This window comes from Vicia villosa, linkage group LG4 (genome assembly GCF_029867415.1).
Source record: "Vicia villosa cultivar HV-30 ecotype Madison, WI linkage group LG4, Vvil1.0, whole genome shotgun sequence".
NCBI classification, from domain to species: domain Eukaryota; kingdom Viridiplantae; phylum Streptophyta; class Magnoliopsida; order Fabales; family Fabaceae; genus Vicia; species Vicia villosa.
The window spans coordinates 129,240,995-129,257,936 of record NC_081183.1 but is presented as its reverse complement, the minus strand read 5'-3'; the positions used below and the strand labels follow the sequence as shown (position 1 = coordinate 129,257,936).

Here is a 16,942-nt window from a genome sequence, read left to right as displayed (position 1 = left end):
TTTAATTCTGCCTTTATTTTTAACTGCGTGATTATTAACCCTAGGGAGTGATAAACCTTGAATTGAATTTAGAATCACTAACTTATACAAGATAAAATATCCAAACTGAATCACTTGATTGTGGCACACACACACCTTTATGGTAACCTCTTTTGTTGTCTGTTCCCTTTCGATTCAAAAATAGTAAAGTCCCTCGAATATGAGGATACCTTAGCCAGTTGCCTACAAATGAAATCATCATATGAGATCTAGTCCCTCGATGTTGCCTCGAATAAAATGATGATCATCCTTTCGAATGCTAAGGTATCCTCACTGGTTGCCTAAATGACTATTATATCCTTCCCTGAAGACTACCTGCCCTCTTTATGGTAGGGACAGTCTTATGGCGAACGATAATTCCGATGACCCTTTTTACATCCAATGAAAGGACTACCTACCCTCTTTATGGTATGGATAACCCCTTCCCACTAAAGTCTTAAAGAACATAAAATTTTAACTTAGGGTAATTGCTTTTAATTGCTTGCTCTTTTAAAAAATTCAAAATATATTTTCCCACTCTTTTTCAAATCAATTCAAAAAGGCTACGCTTATTTTACAAGCTAAAGTCCTTATTCAAATCTTTTCAATTCACACACGACACTCTTTCAAACAAACAAACAAAAAGTGAGCTAAGCAATTAAGAGCCCATGGATAACCATGGATACAAAGGGTGCTTACACCTTCCCTTTGTATAACTTACCCCCCGAACTCAATCTCTTTTAAAGGTCTTTTTCTATTCCTTTAGCCTTTCTAAAAACTGGATAAAATAAAAGTCGGTGGCGACTCTTGCTATCCGCAACATTTTTAAAAGTCAATTCTCCCACTGTATTACAGATAGTTTTGTATCAATCTTGCTATTATTTAATGTATATGATGTCATGGATATGATCAAGACATTGTTTGTTTATTATGTAAAAAAATACTTGACCAAAAAGTCTAACTTGTGAGGACGCGATCATTTGACAACCCTTTGAGCCTTAAACATGAAAAAACATATTATTTTTGAAAAATTACAACCCTTAGCTGATTTTTAAAGAAAAACAATGTTCATGTCTTGCTTTAAAGATAGGGGAGCATTATAATTTAAAGGTGTACAAAAATTATAAAGTTAGGGAGGAAGAAAATGTTTAAAAAGGAAAAAAGAAATCATGTAGTTAATGGTGATTATGATCAAAGAAAAAGAATGTACTTTGACAACAAAAAAAAGCCAAAAATGTCAAAGCTTACAAAAAGAAGAAGTTGTAAAGGGGAGAAATAAAGAGAAATTAAAAAAAAAAAATATTGCTCTCTTATTTGATAGGCACATTCGAATCCCATAAAAACAAAGATTCTTGTAGCCCAACAATGTTATAATAAAAAACAAAGACTCTTGTAGCCCAACAATGTTACAACAAAAAACAAAGACTTTAGTGATCCATGGCAAATTATGTATCCTGTGATATTGTTTAGATAAAGTGCAAAATATTTTTATAGTTGATGCATAACCTAATAATTGCATAAAACACTAACCTATTTGAGTGATACACAAGTGAGATAATGATTCTGATGAACACTTGATTATTGATATGAACATTTTGGAGTTTTTTATTTATTTTTTATTTTCATGCTATAATTTATGGATGCTTATAATGTTTATTATAAATTTGTATTTAAAAAAATCATGTCACACTTGAAAGTGATTTCAAACTTCTTGATCAAGTCTCAAGACCTTTGATGAACATTGTATAATAAAATTTCTTGAACCATCTGTATCGATTTTGTTAGAGGACAAAAAAAAGTTAGGAAGAGTAGATAAGTGTCAAAAAATATGCAAAATACATAGTTGCTTATTAACTTATTTTACAAGCAATCAATAAAAAACTCCAATTTATAATAAGCATCGAAAAATAGACAAAATGCATCATTTAAACATCAAAGCTCTCTAAGCCATAAGTAGGTATAAAAATTGACAGTCAGAAACATGCACAAAAACTTGTTTAGCCAGAAATAGACAGCAAAAGCTTACTAAGACAAAAACAAACACCAAAGCTCGTTTAGTCCAAATTAGGCAGCAAAAGCTAGCTAAGCGAGATAGAGGTGTGTTAAGCAAGCTAAGGCAAATAAAACCCACTAGGATGAGTTGTCATTTTTTAATAAAGAACGTTAAACAAACTCTAAACCTCGCTTAAAGAGCTGAGGCAACTAAAGCAAGTTACATGTGAGTTAACATTGCTTAGTCTAGAAGAAAGTAGGCGCGCTAAGTGTAGATGTGTCGTGCGCTTAGCAAGCATACCAGTTTAAGCCCTATAAATAGGGGCGTCATTCAGTGCAAAAAAATATTTGTGAATTTGAGGTAGTTCTTTAAGAAAGTAGTTTCTCACCATAAATCACAATAGGAGAGAATATGAGAAAAAAATTGAGGGCAAAAGTGTTGCTCAAGGAATAGTCACAGATGTTGTTTAACTTTTTTCTTATTAGGTTGATTGTAAAGTTATAATGAGTAAGTGTAGATAATTTTTTCTTTTATTGGGGTTAAATGTAGTTGCCATAATACTCGTATTTCACTACTACAAAAGACATATTCTGTAACAATCTCTTACCACTGTCACATAACCAACCGAGGTAATATATTTTCATTAGGTGCCTTTAATTTTTTTAAATGTTAAACAATCTATAACCACGATCGTAATTAACAATCGTTGTGATATGTCAAGAGTGACACGCTTCAAAACTTATCACCTGCAATTTTTGTATTTTTCGTTAATAAGGGTGTGTCCCTTTATTTCTAATTAAAAATAAAAACAAAAACTTATCACCATGACCAACATTAACAACCATAGTGAAATAATTTACCTATATAAGCTATCTTAATTCACTTCAGAACAGACTGCCTGTAAGTGTTAAACCCTAATTTCTCTCGCCTCGTCCCAATCTCTCAAAACTATATCCTAACTTCACAAAAATTCAACATAACTTCTCAAACTAATATGAATCAAGGGAAGGTGTCACGAAATAAACAAACTCATATCTTTGTTTTTGTTTTCCACAAATCTTTACAAGTAAAAGTATGTATGTAAACCATTTCTTTTCAAAATTTCATTCTTTGTACGATGAGATATGTAAATTTTTTAAGTTATTTTTGATGTATGTTGTTATTTAGGTATGTTTGATAAAGGTGTTATGTTTATGTTAAGTTTGGTTTATGATTTTGTAGATAAATGATGTTGTTTGTGTTGTTTGTTGATAAATAATTTTGGTTTGTTCATAAGCTTATGATTTGGATTACATATTTTTTGTTGAAGTATGTTGATGTTTTTGTTAGGTATGTTGATAAATATTGTCGTTGAGGTATGATCGATAAATGTGTTGTGTTTATGTTAAGGTTAGTTTAAGATTTTGTTGATAACATTTGTTGTTTCTTCATAAATGGTTTTGTTTTGTTCATAAGTTTATGATTTGATTTACATATTTTTTGTTGAAGTATGTTGATATTTTAGTTAGGTATGTTGATAAATGTTGTTGTTAATTTATGATTTTATAGATAAAATTTGTTGTTATTGTATGTTGTGTTTGTATAGGTATGTTAAGGTTTAAGTTATTGTTTATGATATTGATAATGTTATTACTTGGACATTGCAGCTATCATGTTGTTCATTCAACATGTCCTAGAAGATGAGTTATTTATATCATATGTGGTTTGAGTATTTTACAAATCCCTCATTTAATCAATGTTTTATAAGTTTTGTTTAGGCCATTATTTGTATCTCACTTTTCGACTGCTAGAATTTGATTTAATGTTTGTAGTTCTTCCATCAACGCTTTCTTTTTTACTAGTTTATTCTGCAAAGTATTATTTTTGTAGAATGAACTAGTAAAAAGGGAAATGTTGATTGAAGAACTACAAGTAATAAACATTATAAGAGTCAAAAGGTAGGCATGGTAGCAAAACCCGTATCCGTGGGTACCCATCCAAATCCGCTTCGAAGTTGACGGGGAAAACCCGCTTTGATTGAGTTTGAGTTCAGGTTTGAGTTTCCCCCGATTATAAAATATGGAGACAGGTCGGGTAATGGGGACATTACTAGTACAAAGATACCTTTTTAGCAGAGGTTGTTAAGTCAGTTCACTTGCCACCTGACTTAAGAAGTGATGCGGTGACAATTTCGTAAATATTTGTAACTTAGTTAGGTCGGGTGCATATTAAACTGACTTAAGAATTTTGTTTATTAAGTCAGGTGTAATCCACCTGACCTAAGAAGTTTTATTTTAATTTTAAAAATATTATTTAGTAGTCCAATATAAAAAATTTACAAAATATATTTCCAACTTTTATTTCGGCATTCCTTTTTTTTTTCTTTTACAAAACAATTCCCCTAACTTTTTTATTTCTAAAAAATATTTTTCAATTGAAACTTTGAGCAAGTTTCTTCTACCTGTAACCTAGGTACCCATGATTCACCACCACCCACCCTTCGCTTACAACGATCTACGATCTGGTTTGTTCATTGTTCTACGGCGATGAGCTTGTTTCTCTACAACGTTTTACAAAATTGAAGTCTTGTACCGTTCACCATTGTTTGTTAAGTTCAAAGGGAAAGTTTAAACTTTAAAGCTAATAATCGTAATCATATTTGAGGGTCGATTAGCGGTGTGGAGTTCAAACAGAGTCTCTGAGGAAGAACCGAGTGAATCTTTTCTATTCTCCACTTCTGTTTTCAATTTCTCTCACGGAAACCCTAGAATCGAAGAAACTCGCAGCCTCATACACTTCTTCCCCGATGAATCTCCCAATTCTCTCATGGTATCTGTTAGTTGCCAACAGAATCAATTCAATCTTCTTCTTAGATTAAATTATCATGTCGGATTTCCAATTTTCCTGTGGTGTGAATTAGGTCTAACGGAAACCATTAGCTTGTGTTCTCGAAGTACCAAATCACATGCCATATGCTGATTTCTACCAATTTTGTGGTTTGTTTATTCAAGATACTCTTGAAAATGCATATTGGGAGAATGGATTAAATTGAAGATTGCCAGTGTTTTAATTTGCTCCAACGAACAACAATCCACAGATGCGTTCTACACTCATTATAATGGTCGAAATTACTCATATCTCGAGGTTTATATGTATTCCTTTCTTGATTGATTTCATTGTGTTAATATATATATATATATATATATATATATATATATATATATATATATATATATATAGATAGATAGATAGATAGATAGATAGATATATTATATTTATTGTTTTTTGCTGTGTTTGATTTGCATATAAGTTGAGGTGTCCCGTGTTATTTTTACTTTAGATGTGCAGTATACAGGCTCGATGGAACATGCACAACCTTCCAATTCCACTTCAACTAAACACCAACATGTCCAGTTTGCCTTGGAACATTAGGCCCTTTATAGTATAGCTTTCTTTCAAAAATATTAGAGTTTATAGACTAAATATGAGAAATGGCTTATGGATGTAGGAGTAAATATCAAGATGTTAAATAACAGAGCTTACTAAATAATAGCAAATTTCAAATTATTAGACAATCTATTGATTGAAAAAGTCATTGTTATTGCAATTTTTGTAACTTGTTTTCTTATCGGTGCGTTTGGAGAATTTTCCACCTTGCTCATAATGTAGTATTCATATATGTTTTGTTTCAATTTTAGATATACTTTTTTGTTGTCGGTTTTTTTTTGTTGTTGTTGTTTGTCTTGCAATCATGAACCTTCTAAATGAATTACTCATTGGAATACGCCACATGTTTAAAGAGAAAGTTTTAAATATTGGTATCATTTTTTTATTTATTTTGCAAAGCGATTAGATCAAGACCCAAGTGGAAATCTTATAACCATATGCAATCATTCTTTCCATTGTTCATGTATTTCAAATTGGGAAGATTCTTCTTGTCCTGTAAGTTGCTCTGTTTCCTGTCTTTTCAAGTAGGCATGAGGGTGTGTGTTATAGGGCACACCCGAGAGGCGAGAGCAGCTGACTGTTAGTTAATTGCACTGTGTGAGCTGCATTGAGGATTTGGGGTGTCTCAATAAGTTAAATGTTTTCATGTTTATAATTAATTTCAGCGGGGATTACTTAATTAGTTTGAAAACAATGGTTTCTTTTTGAATCCTTCTATTAGTTAATTAAGTATTCATTACTAGCCCCCTGCTTATATTTTCAGGTATGCCACTATTGCCAACAGCAAGCTGAAAAATCTATATGTTTTTCATTTGTCAAACCACTAAGAACCTTTGGATATGTGTTATATGTGATTTTGTTGGTTGTGGAAGGTGAGAGACTTTCGTCACGCAGCCCTTTCTTTTGTTGCATTTTATTCCTTGCTTTTTTCTTTTTAAATGTATTCTGGTGCAACCATGTGTATCTTCTAGACTTCTCAAGAACATCTTGATTCAGATATAAAGGAGGGCATGCCATAATACACTGGAAAGAGACACAACATTGCTATTCCTTGGAAGTGGAAACCAAACGCGTCTGAGATTACGTGGGAGACAAGTATGTTCATAGACTTATTCAATCCAAAACCGATGGGAAGTTAGTTGAGCTGAACTCTCACTGTGTACACGCAGGCATTGGATGTGGCAGTTGTGGATATAATGCCATTAGAGAGGTTGTAGTAAAGTAGAAGCTGTGTAATGTTGCAACAATAATTAATAATTTTCTCAATTCTTAGTTTTATAAAATGACATATAACTTTTGTTAAATCGTATAAATGTATTCATTTACTTTTACAGATAGTGAAGGAATACAATGAGTTGCTTGCTACTCAACTTGAAAACCAAAAATTGGTGAGTGTATTTCATTTGTCGTATATCTGCCAAGATTTCCTCCTGTCTTGTACATATTTTAAAATTTCAAAACTATTTAAGTGTAGTATTTTGAATCCTTATTACAACAAGTAGAACAAGAAACTGAAGGAAAATTTCAAAACTGTTTAAGTGTAGTATATTAACCTTTTCTTTAATGAGTTTTGGAGGCATGATGCTTTTATGTATGTTAGGGTTCCCAGGCTTGGTAATTATAAAATTGATATAAGGTTTAAAGAATGCAAATGTGACAGATGCAATATGTCACCATAAGAGGTTTCCATAGATCTGACTAAATTTTTGGTATATGTGTTTATGGTTTATTCTAATATTTGACAATTATAAAGACTTAAAAGCTATCAAATAATTTCTCAAAGTGATGTGTTTTTTTGCAGTCTTTCTTGATGGATCTTTACCCGGTTACCACTTTAACTATGAATAGGTTTCAGGATCAAACAATAAGAAAATGTGTCTTGGCTCATCATTATCTATAGAAAAATTTTCATTTGCAGTGACAATGTTTTCTTAATTTTCCTGTCATGTCACTAGGTCACCTATAAAGATTAGGGGTCCAATTCTTTTGATACACTGTTAGTTATGGGCCACGTGAAAAGGTATGTGTAGTGTGACTTCTATAATACTATATAGTCTAGCCACTTTAATGATTAATGTAAATATTTTGGATAATTTATAATTATGTTGTAATGTATCTTGAACTTGTTTTTCTATTAATGTAAATATAGATATTAGGGGTCCAATTCTTTTGATACAACATGTTGTATTGTTATTCTCTTTCCTACTGTACTTATTTGCTCTTGATGTTAGTCTTGAATAAAAAGCATATTATGTGCATTCTAGAAAAAATTGTGAGAAAAAAAATCAACTTCTTAAGTCGGTTAAAATTGGCATCAACGCTTTTTGAACGTCTAGACTTATTAAGTCGGTTTTTGTTTAACCGACCTAATAAATATTTCTTAAGTCAGGTCTAAATCCGACTTAAGAAGTCAAAACTTTTTATGTCGGCAATTCTTAGGTCAGGTTCGAAACCGACTTAAGAAGTCAATTTTAACCGACTTAACAAGGGTTTTTTCTACTAGTGTAATTAGTACCCACCCCAAACCCACACCATTTATTTCATTATGTATATTATCATTTATTTTTGATAATTTAGAATATTAAGTATGTTTTGATATTTTGATTTGTATTATTATTTAAAATATTTTAAATGTATGTGAAATTTTTTGAAATTATTTTGTTTTATTATTTATAATGTAATTTAATTTTGGAAAAAATAAGTATTTTTAATAAAAAAATTGATTTCACCAAATGGATGGTGGCGGGATACCCGAACCCGTTTGGGTTGGGTCTGGGTTTTAATTCTTCATCCCTGTTTGGGTTTGGGGCGGGGAACAAGGACTGTTTGAGGATTCGGGTTTGGGTTTGGGGGAGGTAATAACCGTCCCCGATCCGCCCTGTTGCCATCCTCGAAAAAAACATTGATTAATGTAACTTGTTCTTCTAATATAATTTTATTTGTCATATTATTTATTTCTAAATCAGATTGAAAGGTAATATGTTTATTGACAAGTTGGTGAATTAAGCATTTCACATTAGTTATAATAAACTCAAGTATACATATCACAACGGTTAGTGAAATATTGTACGCTAAGTCTTTCACTACAGTTATTGGTTATAACTGTGGTGAAATATTGAAAAATCACTCAAAATTTTGACGCGACGTATTGAACCATTGTCCTCCACATTTTACTACAGTTGTTTTTACAACTGTAATGATATGTAATGTGTTACTGGATTTTTACTATGGTTTCCAACCCGCGGTGTTAAATTGATACATACTACCACATGTCACCTTACCACGATTGATCAATCGTGATGATATCCTTTTACAAACCATGGTGAAAGGGCCTCCCCAAAGTAGTGTTTTGATCTCGATCACGGCGTTCTATGTAATTCTTAGTTTTAATACTGATGGATTATTATTTAATAATGCTGGTTTTGGATTTTCTACCTAAAACATGTTTTTACGGTATGACTTAATATTTGAAAGGTATTGGTCATTACAAGATTTAAGTCTTGCATCTATTGAATATGTTAAAGTCTAAACATAAATTTAGATTTAGTATATGTTTTAACCGTTGAAACCTAATGTTGACGTATTGGTTAATATGTTAAGAGACTGTCTATTCGGTAATGCGATTTATCTCACGTCGTTGACTCAAACATGAGCAGCGATGAAAGTTTAATATTAATAACTGATTAAAATGTCATATTACCGATCAAGGGTGCTATGTGAGAATTGGTCAATGGAATCTAACCCAAACAAATTTTCTCACAGTTAACACTACAAATTTAATTTTTATTTTCTATTATTTCGGTATACAGAAACACTCAACTATCTGGTAAATCATTCTTTAAGTAATAAAAACTATTAAACAATGTTTAAAACACAACCAGTCTTTTGTGGAAACGATAAAAATGCACTTGTTATTTACCCTCTACAACATTCCTCTTAATATTATGTTACTAATTTTGATTTGGTTAATTTTCAAAAGTTCACGTTACATATTCAAATGTATTTTTTTTTATTACATGTGGTTGTTCAAATTTTAAAATATCATTAATTTAACAATTTAAACTTTTTAAATATATTTATAAAGTCAAATCAAAGATTCAATTACTAAACTAAAAAGTAAATACTTAAGATATTAAACTAAGGATATTTTAAAATTTTAACAATCACATGTCATCCAAAAAAAATAATTTGAAACAAGCAAAGTGAGAAAAATACAAAGACTAAAATTGATAACAAAATATTTAGATGGAATAAAATTTAAAGAATTTTTTTTAGAGGAATTAAAAATAAAAGTTAATATATTTATAAGGACTAAAAACATATTTAATGATTTTAAAATATTCAAATACATAAAATTTAAAGTATTATCTTCCCTCCAAAACTCTCCTATCAAACATATAATTGCAATATCCTCTAAATATGTTGAGTAGCAAGTAGCAACTATTTTATTTTTTCATGGCCTCTTCTGTTTGTAAGAGCTTCCATTACATATACACCTTACTCAAAAAATTTAAAATCACATAGTTTACAGGCACAACATATTGGTATTTTTAAAATATATACTACAATAGTAACATTTCTTGTACAGTGGTAGACATCAACTACTATTCACAAAGACAATCTCATAAGTATTTACTATACTAATTACAAAGACATTTGGTGTCTGGCATATGTCAATGTTCAATATTAACACAACACCAATGCGTGATACGTTCAATCACTTCCACTCTTTCAACGTGTGTTCGCGGGGCTTCATAGTAACCATTGATACAATGGCATCATGTGAACTTGAAAGGACATGTATGTATGCACAATGAGTTGAAGTTCTTTCTACAGAGGAATCCAGCCCTGTTGAAAAATTTGTGGCGAGAGAAATATCATTATGTCTATACACTCTTTTTAATAAAATGAATAAAAAGAGGTTAGATGAGTTGGTTATGCTTAATTACCTTGATTAGTCCCTTCTCAGTACCACAAAAAATAATGTCATTTGCAGCATAGATGCTTGTTATCTTGCTCCCTGCTGATATTCTCCCCAGCTTTTTTGGTACCCCTCTCAACCATATCTGTTTGAGAAATTGATTTCAAGTTAAGCAGTTGATTTTCCATTGTTTTGCTTACTTTTTTCATCAGCAAGGGACGAACAAATTAGTTTTCAAAGAGGAACAAGTCGCATTACGTTTTTTACTTTTACCTGAATGCTGCTTGTTGATGAGCTCGAGATTAGGTATAAGAAGTCTTCTACCACTTCCATGCCTACCACATTATCTCCTTTGTCGGTAAGGATTGAAACCTTAGGTTTCCCACTTCTTTTCCATTCCTATATAATCCATTCATGTAAGGACAAAGAAAAGCTTTTTTTAAGCTCAAAGTTTTAGTTTCTCACCTTGAATGTTGTTCCTTCAACATGCCTACTTGCACTATAGAGCCAATCTCTATATGCTACAATTGAATTGATTGGCTTACTTTGCTTTCTCCAACTTCTTGTTGGTGGTTTGATTTCTAGTTCCCTGTTGTGTGTTGTGTTATACTCCTATAATAAAGCACCATATCATGCTTGAATTTTGTTGATGTGATAATTTATGTCAAACAACACAACAAAACTAACCTGTATACTTGAATCTGTGCAGCCAGTATATAATTTTCCCTGAGCCACTGTCATGCACTTCCCATGCTTACCTTTGAAAATATCTCTTATCTCTCTTGATTTATTAACAACCTGCAAATAAAATAAGAAATTAATTAAATGTCATAATTGTCCATTGTTTTTATTATCCAAAGCATGAAGTTGGCAAAACTACGGTTAACTTCGTTTTTTTAATCTAAGATAGTATCAGAGTCTATGCATATCCAAGATCCGTTGAGCTATTTTCTATCAGGTCACTAGAGTAATGCTCTAGATGTCAAGTCATAGACGTTGAAGTGGTGGGCAGTCCTCGCCTTACAGACCGATATTGTAGGGTTGTGTTAAGTCCAATTTAAATTCTAAAGCGACATAGTTTGATTATAGAGAAGATCATGTGGTATATGTGTAATTTTGCTTTGAATTTTAAGTTACTTAATGTCATGAATCATGGAAAATTTGAAGCATCACCTTTATTCCTTGTCTTTCAGTAATTGAGAAAATTGTTTCGCCATGTGCGCGTAAATGATGGATTGGTTCCTTCATGACTATTACTTCTAGACATTCAAGATTTCCTTGGATCATTTTCCACACCTATTTTGTGCATGTTATTGTAAGATAATTAGTTCATTCACTTCTACTGTTTGAAATCTTGGTAGAGAATAGAAAATTGTAATCATAGAGGAAGTTTGAACCTTACCCTTATGGTTTTATCGGTGGAACCACTTAAAAGACCGTCTAATGGTTCATAAATTGAAAAGCAGGTCACAGACTTTTTGTGTTCTTTAATGTCCCATACAAGACTAGCTGAATGCCCCCTAATATCCCATACCTTTTAAATACACCAACACACAGATTTTGTTAGAACAACAATCCAGATTCAAAAATAGAAAATAGATGTGCGAATAGGAACATGATTTAGCATATGTAGTCTAAAAATATATGAGAGTTGCATAACTCATTGAATCAAATCAGATATGTTCTTACCTTAACTGATCCATCTGAATATCCACTGAATAACAGTCCCTTGTAGTATATGAGGGAGCAAACTGACATGCTAAAGTTGCGACCGACCTCAAGGATTTGTGTGTGAACACAAGAAATACGCTGCTCTTACCACCATGATGATTAAGGTGACGCAACAAAATAAATCAATTAGTGCAATTTATTTATACTAAATCAGTTAACTTGCATATTATTTTTTAAGTGTTAGAACTCAGTAAATTAATGAGTACTTACTGACGTGTTTGGAAGCAAGAAATCAGCTACCCTATGTAATTCCTCAGCCATCCAAGTTATGTTTGAAAGCCTTCTCAATGACTCTTTTACTCCTTCTGAGAAATGCATTAGTTTTTGCTTTCCTACATGAAAAAGGTTGTCTTAATTAGTAGAGTCCATTGATTATTCTTGACCATGTTTCGTGAAGTTTTCATCATTTTCTTAAAAATAATTTGTTTAAAAGTGAACAAGTTATTTTCCCTCATGCTCAGTCTATCTTTGTTGAATGCAATTTAGATGAATTGCTATTGGCATTTGTTAATTAACATAAACTGAGGTGAGGATAATACCTTTTCCAGAAGCATAATTAAACATGCACATACATGCCAAAAGTCTTTCATCCAATTCCATCCCAGGATGCAGAAATTGCTCAACACCTCTTAGTATAATCTCCGATGCAGAATTACTGAGGCTGTCCGGATTTTTTGATATTTGACATCCAAGCCAGGAAAGAGTTACAAGGCAGTCTCTAGAAACCTTTTTCTTTTTGCTTCTTAGTCCCTTCTCTAAAGTATAGAAGATGGAATCTCCAACACTTATGATACATTTGGCAATTTTGCTGCACCAAACATCTATGCTTGTATCCTGCATGTTAAGAAATTCGTTTATCTCCTTAGTTGTGTTTGCACAATACTGCTCATCTATGAAGTCCGGATACATAGTATCTAGACTTCATAACGTCTCATGCATATATTTGTTGACATATAGTCCTATTCGGAAGCTTACTTGTAGACTATGATCCAACCAGTTGAAGTTTCTTATCATATTTTGGTGATAGGGAGAGTTCAAGCCTGTTTTTCTTAGAAACCATGCAGCTGTATATGATTCTCCTGTCCAAGCATATGTACCAGCAAGATTTGATAGAATGGATGCAGATAATATCTGTTCTGAGCTTTCTTCAGATGTCAATGCCCTTAGAAGAATCTGCACAGCCTCTTCTCTGAACAAGCTTTTATCGGTTGGGTTCTGCATGAACATTGTTGTTTTGTTAGAGCAATTAAAGGGTCTTCAAACTCCACACATAATACACAAGTATTATATTTTTCTGAACTTAAAACATTACCAATGTGTCTAACTGAATCAATATGTTAGCAGCTAAAATCTGGTGATCGGGTTGTAATTGGTGTGTACAATGCATCAGTATCTGCATAATATCCATTCTGCTTTCTTTCTTTATCCGCTGCAGCAAATTAATAGCTGACGATCTGAAAAATGAAAATAGAAAAATAAAACACATATCATTGTATCTACTTGTTTAATGCACTTAAGCTACAACTTCTACTCAAAGAATAGGTTACATAATTATAAACCTTGGTATGCATAGGATTTCATGAAAATACTCAAGTGCCATGCATTTGGCGTGAATGTTTTCTGCATCTAGAAGGTGTAGAAAAGGAGCAAGAGGAGTAAACTGCGACACATACTTTCTGCACTGTGAATCAAACTGCATGCATTTTATAAGAATGGTAGTCAAAGAGAAAAACTCTTCAAGATTGTCATTTCTTGCAACTTCGAGAAGTCCACTGAGAAAATGAGGTGAACTAATTGCTTCCAAATGCATGTTATTTGTAGCATAGTCAAATGAAGTTACAAGTTCTTCAATGATCATCAATGATGCTGCATGAGGTGTCATAAGAAGCGATTCTTCTTGCTTATTACTCTTGTAACAACTTTGTGATGAAGTGCATACAATATCTACTAATATTGGAAGAAGTTCCAGTGTTTTTATATCTATAGGAGATGGATTTATCAAATAGATTAGTATTGCTGCTTCATAAACATTTCGTTTTAGAGCACTTGCTAAATCACATAACCTTAAACCTTTCTTCTTCACATCTTCTATAATTGACTTGTTCCTTGAAACTATTGTGGTTAGAATTGATACTGATGCTCTTAGTTCCTTTTCCTCTTTGGAAGTTGAGATTACTATAAGCAATTCATCCAAAATCACATCCTTTAATGAACCATAATTAGTTCCCGACGAACCAATCAAACTCTCGAAAATCGAAGCAGTGTTTACAATATATTCTTCACCGTATTTTCCTAACGATGTTTGCAGTTTCATATTCGAACTTTCTTCGTGATTTTTCAGGCCGAGCCTAAGTCTACTGCTTGCATGATCAAAGAGATGAAATTCAAGTGGCTGCAATGCTTCTTCGATTAATAAATCCTCAACACGGCAATTTAAATCGATACTTGTTTTTTCTATCCGTTTCGAGATTGATAAAGCAACCTCTTCTATTGACCTGGTGAACATGCTAGAATCAAGCTTAATTATGTTTCTTGCATCCAACTTTTCTTGTATCATATCTTGATGATTCATTGGGTGAATCTTCTCATACTGCAAAAACAATATTTAAGGGAAACAAAAGTGGCTTACTTTATACTGTAAATTTTTGGAAGTGTTTAAATAAAATGAATTAATTATATTCTACTAACAAATAAATAAATAAAAGCTTACTGAATTGCAAGTTTTCAATCTTGATTCATGATGAACTGAAGCAGATGATACACAGCTGGTATTTGATACATCCCTGTCCATGTCAGTAAATTACTCTTAGATAATAAAGTAATAAAGTAATACTATATAAAAAAAATCAATGTCCTAGCCTAAGCAATCATATCTTATATTTTCTTATCAGAATTTTATCATTAATAGTTAGAAAAAACTACTATGGATTATGACAGAAATCAAGTTTTTTATCCATTCATTTTATTTTGTCGGCAGACGAAATGGTGATAACCACTCGAAACTCACACACACAACTCTGGAAGCCATGATTCGAACCCAACTTGATGTTGGCGTCCAACCTAGCAATAAAACATATTAATCAAGCTATTAACCAATTAACTTGCATAATAACATACTAACACGACACGAGACACGACAATGACACGTGAACACTAGTCCTAATTAGAACAAATATTATAATTGAATGAGTACTAATTAGATCAAATGAAATAATTGAGTGTATATCAGTCGTGTGTCGGACACTGACACTAGTAATCAAGGTTTTAAATAACGGTCGTGGTCGTGGTCGCGTTATGGACACGTAAAGACTTTCAAGAATCGGTCAATCCAGGTGTTGTGGCGCTGATTGTGGTCGTCGCAGTGTGAATCATCCACAATTTATTCTTTACCACAAAAACGGTTTGTTAAAACTTTGCTAGTAATAATTGAAGTGTTATTGCTAATTAGCAAATTATGGAACTTGAGAATACACAAGGTATCTTTCATTGATGAATCATCTTACATATATTTTGCAGAATTACTGCTGCAATAACTGCTCCACCATGGAATCTCTCCATAAAGCATAACCTGATAATACACCAAACACTCCTTATACTTCCTCGCCTTCTCCTTAACCACCACATCACTAACCTCTTCCTCAGACTCCAAACTCCTACTCCCACACTTCCCAAAAAGACTCTCACAAAGCTCCGGCGCAAACTCCCTCCAAACAACCCTCGGCGCCACCAAAACCGCCTGAAGAAAATGCAACGCAGCCTGCCATTCATCCCCCTGCAGCTTCCTAACAACCGCTAGATAAAAGTACGAGCAACAAACCAAGTAACGATTCGGAATCGAAGCTGTGAACTCGTCTTCGTCGAGCATTGCCGGAACTTGAAGCATTTGTTCGGATTTGTGTAGGCTGGAAGATATTTCTTCAGAATGGTGTGACTGAATTGCGGTTTCGATGGCGTCGATGGCGTAGTAGAGATTGGAGAGGACTGATTGGTGGGAGAATTCGAAGAATTGTTGCTGGTTTTGGATTTTGATGTTGGTGATGCATTTTGAGTTTAGAGATTTTCGGGCTTTTTGGTTTTGGATTGTGTTGAGAATGTGTCTGTTGATTGAAATGAGTACCCATATGTATTTGAGGTCTATCATGGCTTTGTTTTGGTTACTTGAAATGTTGTTTGTGGAGAACTTGGTGTAGAAAGAAGATGTATATGTATTATATGAAAAAAAAAAGTCAAGTACTACCTACGTTCCTTTTTATAAGAGACAATTCACTTTTTAGGTTCATTGAATAATCAATGTATCTAGTCTATAAATAGACCAAATACATTAGTTATTGAATGAACTTAAAAAATGAATTTTCTCTTATAAAAAGGAACGGAGGTAGTATTATTTATCCTTATAAATATATCCTTTTTTATTTTGATTAATTAACGATTGGTTTCGTGATATCTAATTAATCAAAAAAAACAATATGATATTTCACAAATAATTAATTCAATTTATAGTTAAAACTATAGTTAATTCAACTATAAGAATTAATTATACTTTTAAATGTAAATTGAATTAACCCTCTTTTCAACTAAATTAACTATATTTTTACACATGATTAATCATATGTTTTTTTTTTTTTGTATTAGATGTTTTCTTTTATAACTAACTAGTTTTTTTTTTTTTGTATTAGATGTTTTCTTTTATAACTAACTAGTTAAATATCATAGGTCTTGAAAGTGTTGAGCAGAGTCAAAAACACAAAATTAGAGTGTGAACCACATATTTTGATAGACAAAATCTAGATCTACTATAATGCAAATGTATGATAGAAACTCTCAACTTCCTTTTCCAGTCCAAAAAAAATGTC

At 32.2% G+C, this 16,942-nt stretch overlaps 1 protein-coding gene and 1 pseudogene across 2 annotated transcripts; one reads left to right on the top strand and one right to left on the bottom strand.

Annotated features, from left to right (window-relative positions):
* The first annotated feature begins 5,788 nt into the window (after positions 1-5,788).
* LOC131595211 (BRAP2 RING ZnF UBP domain-containing protein 2-like) lies at positions 5,789-6,764 on the top strand (annotated as a pseudogene).
* Positions 6,765-9,880: 3,116 nt separating this feature from the next.
* Positions 9,881-16,301, bottom strand: LOC131595210 (putative E3 ubiquitin-protein ligase LIN-1). Of its 2 annotated transcripts, XM_058867510.1 has the most exons (15): positions 15,593-16,300; positions 14,800-14,872; positions 13,649-14,679; positions 13,402-13,543; positions 13,065-13,304; positions 12,629-12,923; positions 12,300-12,421; positions 12,048-12,167; positions 11,761-11,892; positions 11,532-11,654; positions 11,046-11,156; positions 10,824-10,970; positions 10,632-10,757; positions 10,387-10,503; positions 9,881-10,285 (listed from the first exon to the last, which is right to left on the bottom strand). In XM_058867510.1, the coding sequence occupies exons 1-15, from the start codon at positions 16,228-16,230 to the stop codon at positions 10,268-10,270; spliced, it is 3,435 nt and encodes a 1,144-aa protein (XP_058723493.1). In that variant the 5' UTR covers positions 16,231-16,300; the 3' UTR covers positions 9,881-10,267. The 2 variants fall into 2 exon arrangements, 1 of the variants encoding a protein (XP_058723493.1); XR_009281777.1 differs by lacking the exons at positions 9,881-10,285; positions 10,387-10,503 and having other exon boundaries at positions 10,824-10,947; positions 15,593-16,301.
* Between the last annotated feature and the right edge of the window lie 641 nt (positions 16,302-16,942).

What these genes read in the sequence shown, in the direction of transcription:
- LOC131595210 (XM_058867510.1), bottom strand. Translation starts at nt 16,230, where the DNA reads ATGATAGACCTCAAATACATATGGGTACTCATTTCAATCAACAGACAC. An exon ending in TAATTATGCTTCTGGAAAAG is followed by an intron (nt 12,422 to 12,628) that starts GTATTATCCTCA and finishes TTTTTCATGTAG; the next exon opens with GAAAGCAAAAACTAATGCAT. An exon ending in GCACAGATTCAAGTATACAG is followed by an intron (nt 10,971 to 11,045) that starts GTTAGTTTTGTT and finishes GCTTTATTATAG; the next exon opens with GAGTATAACACAACACACAA.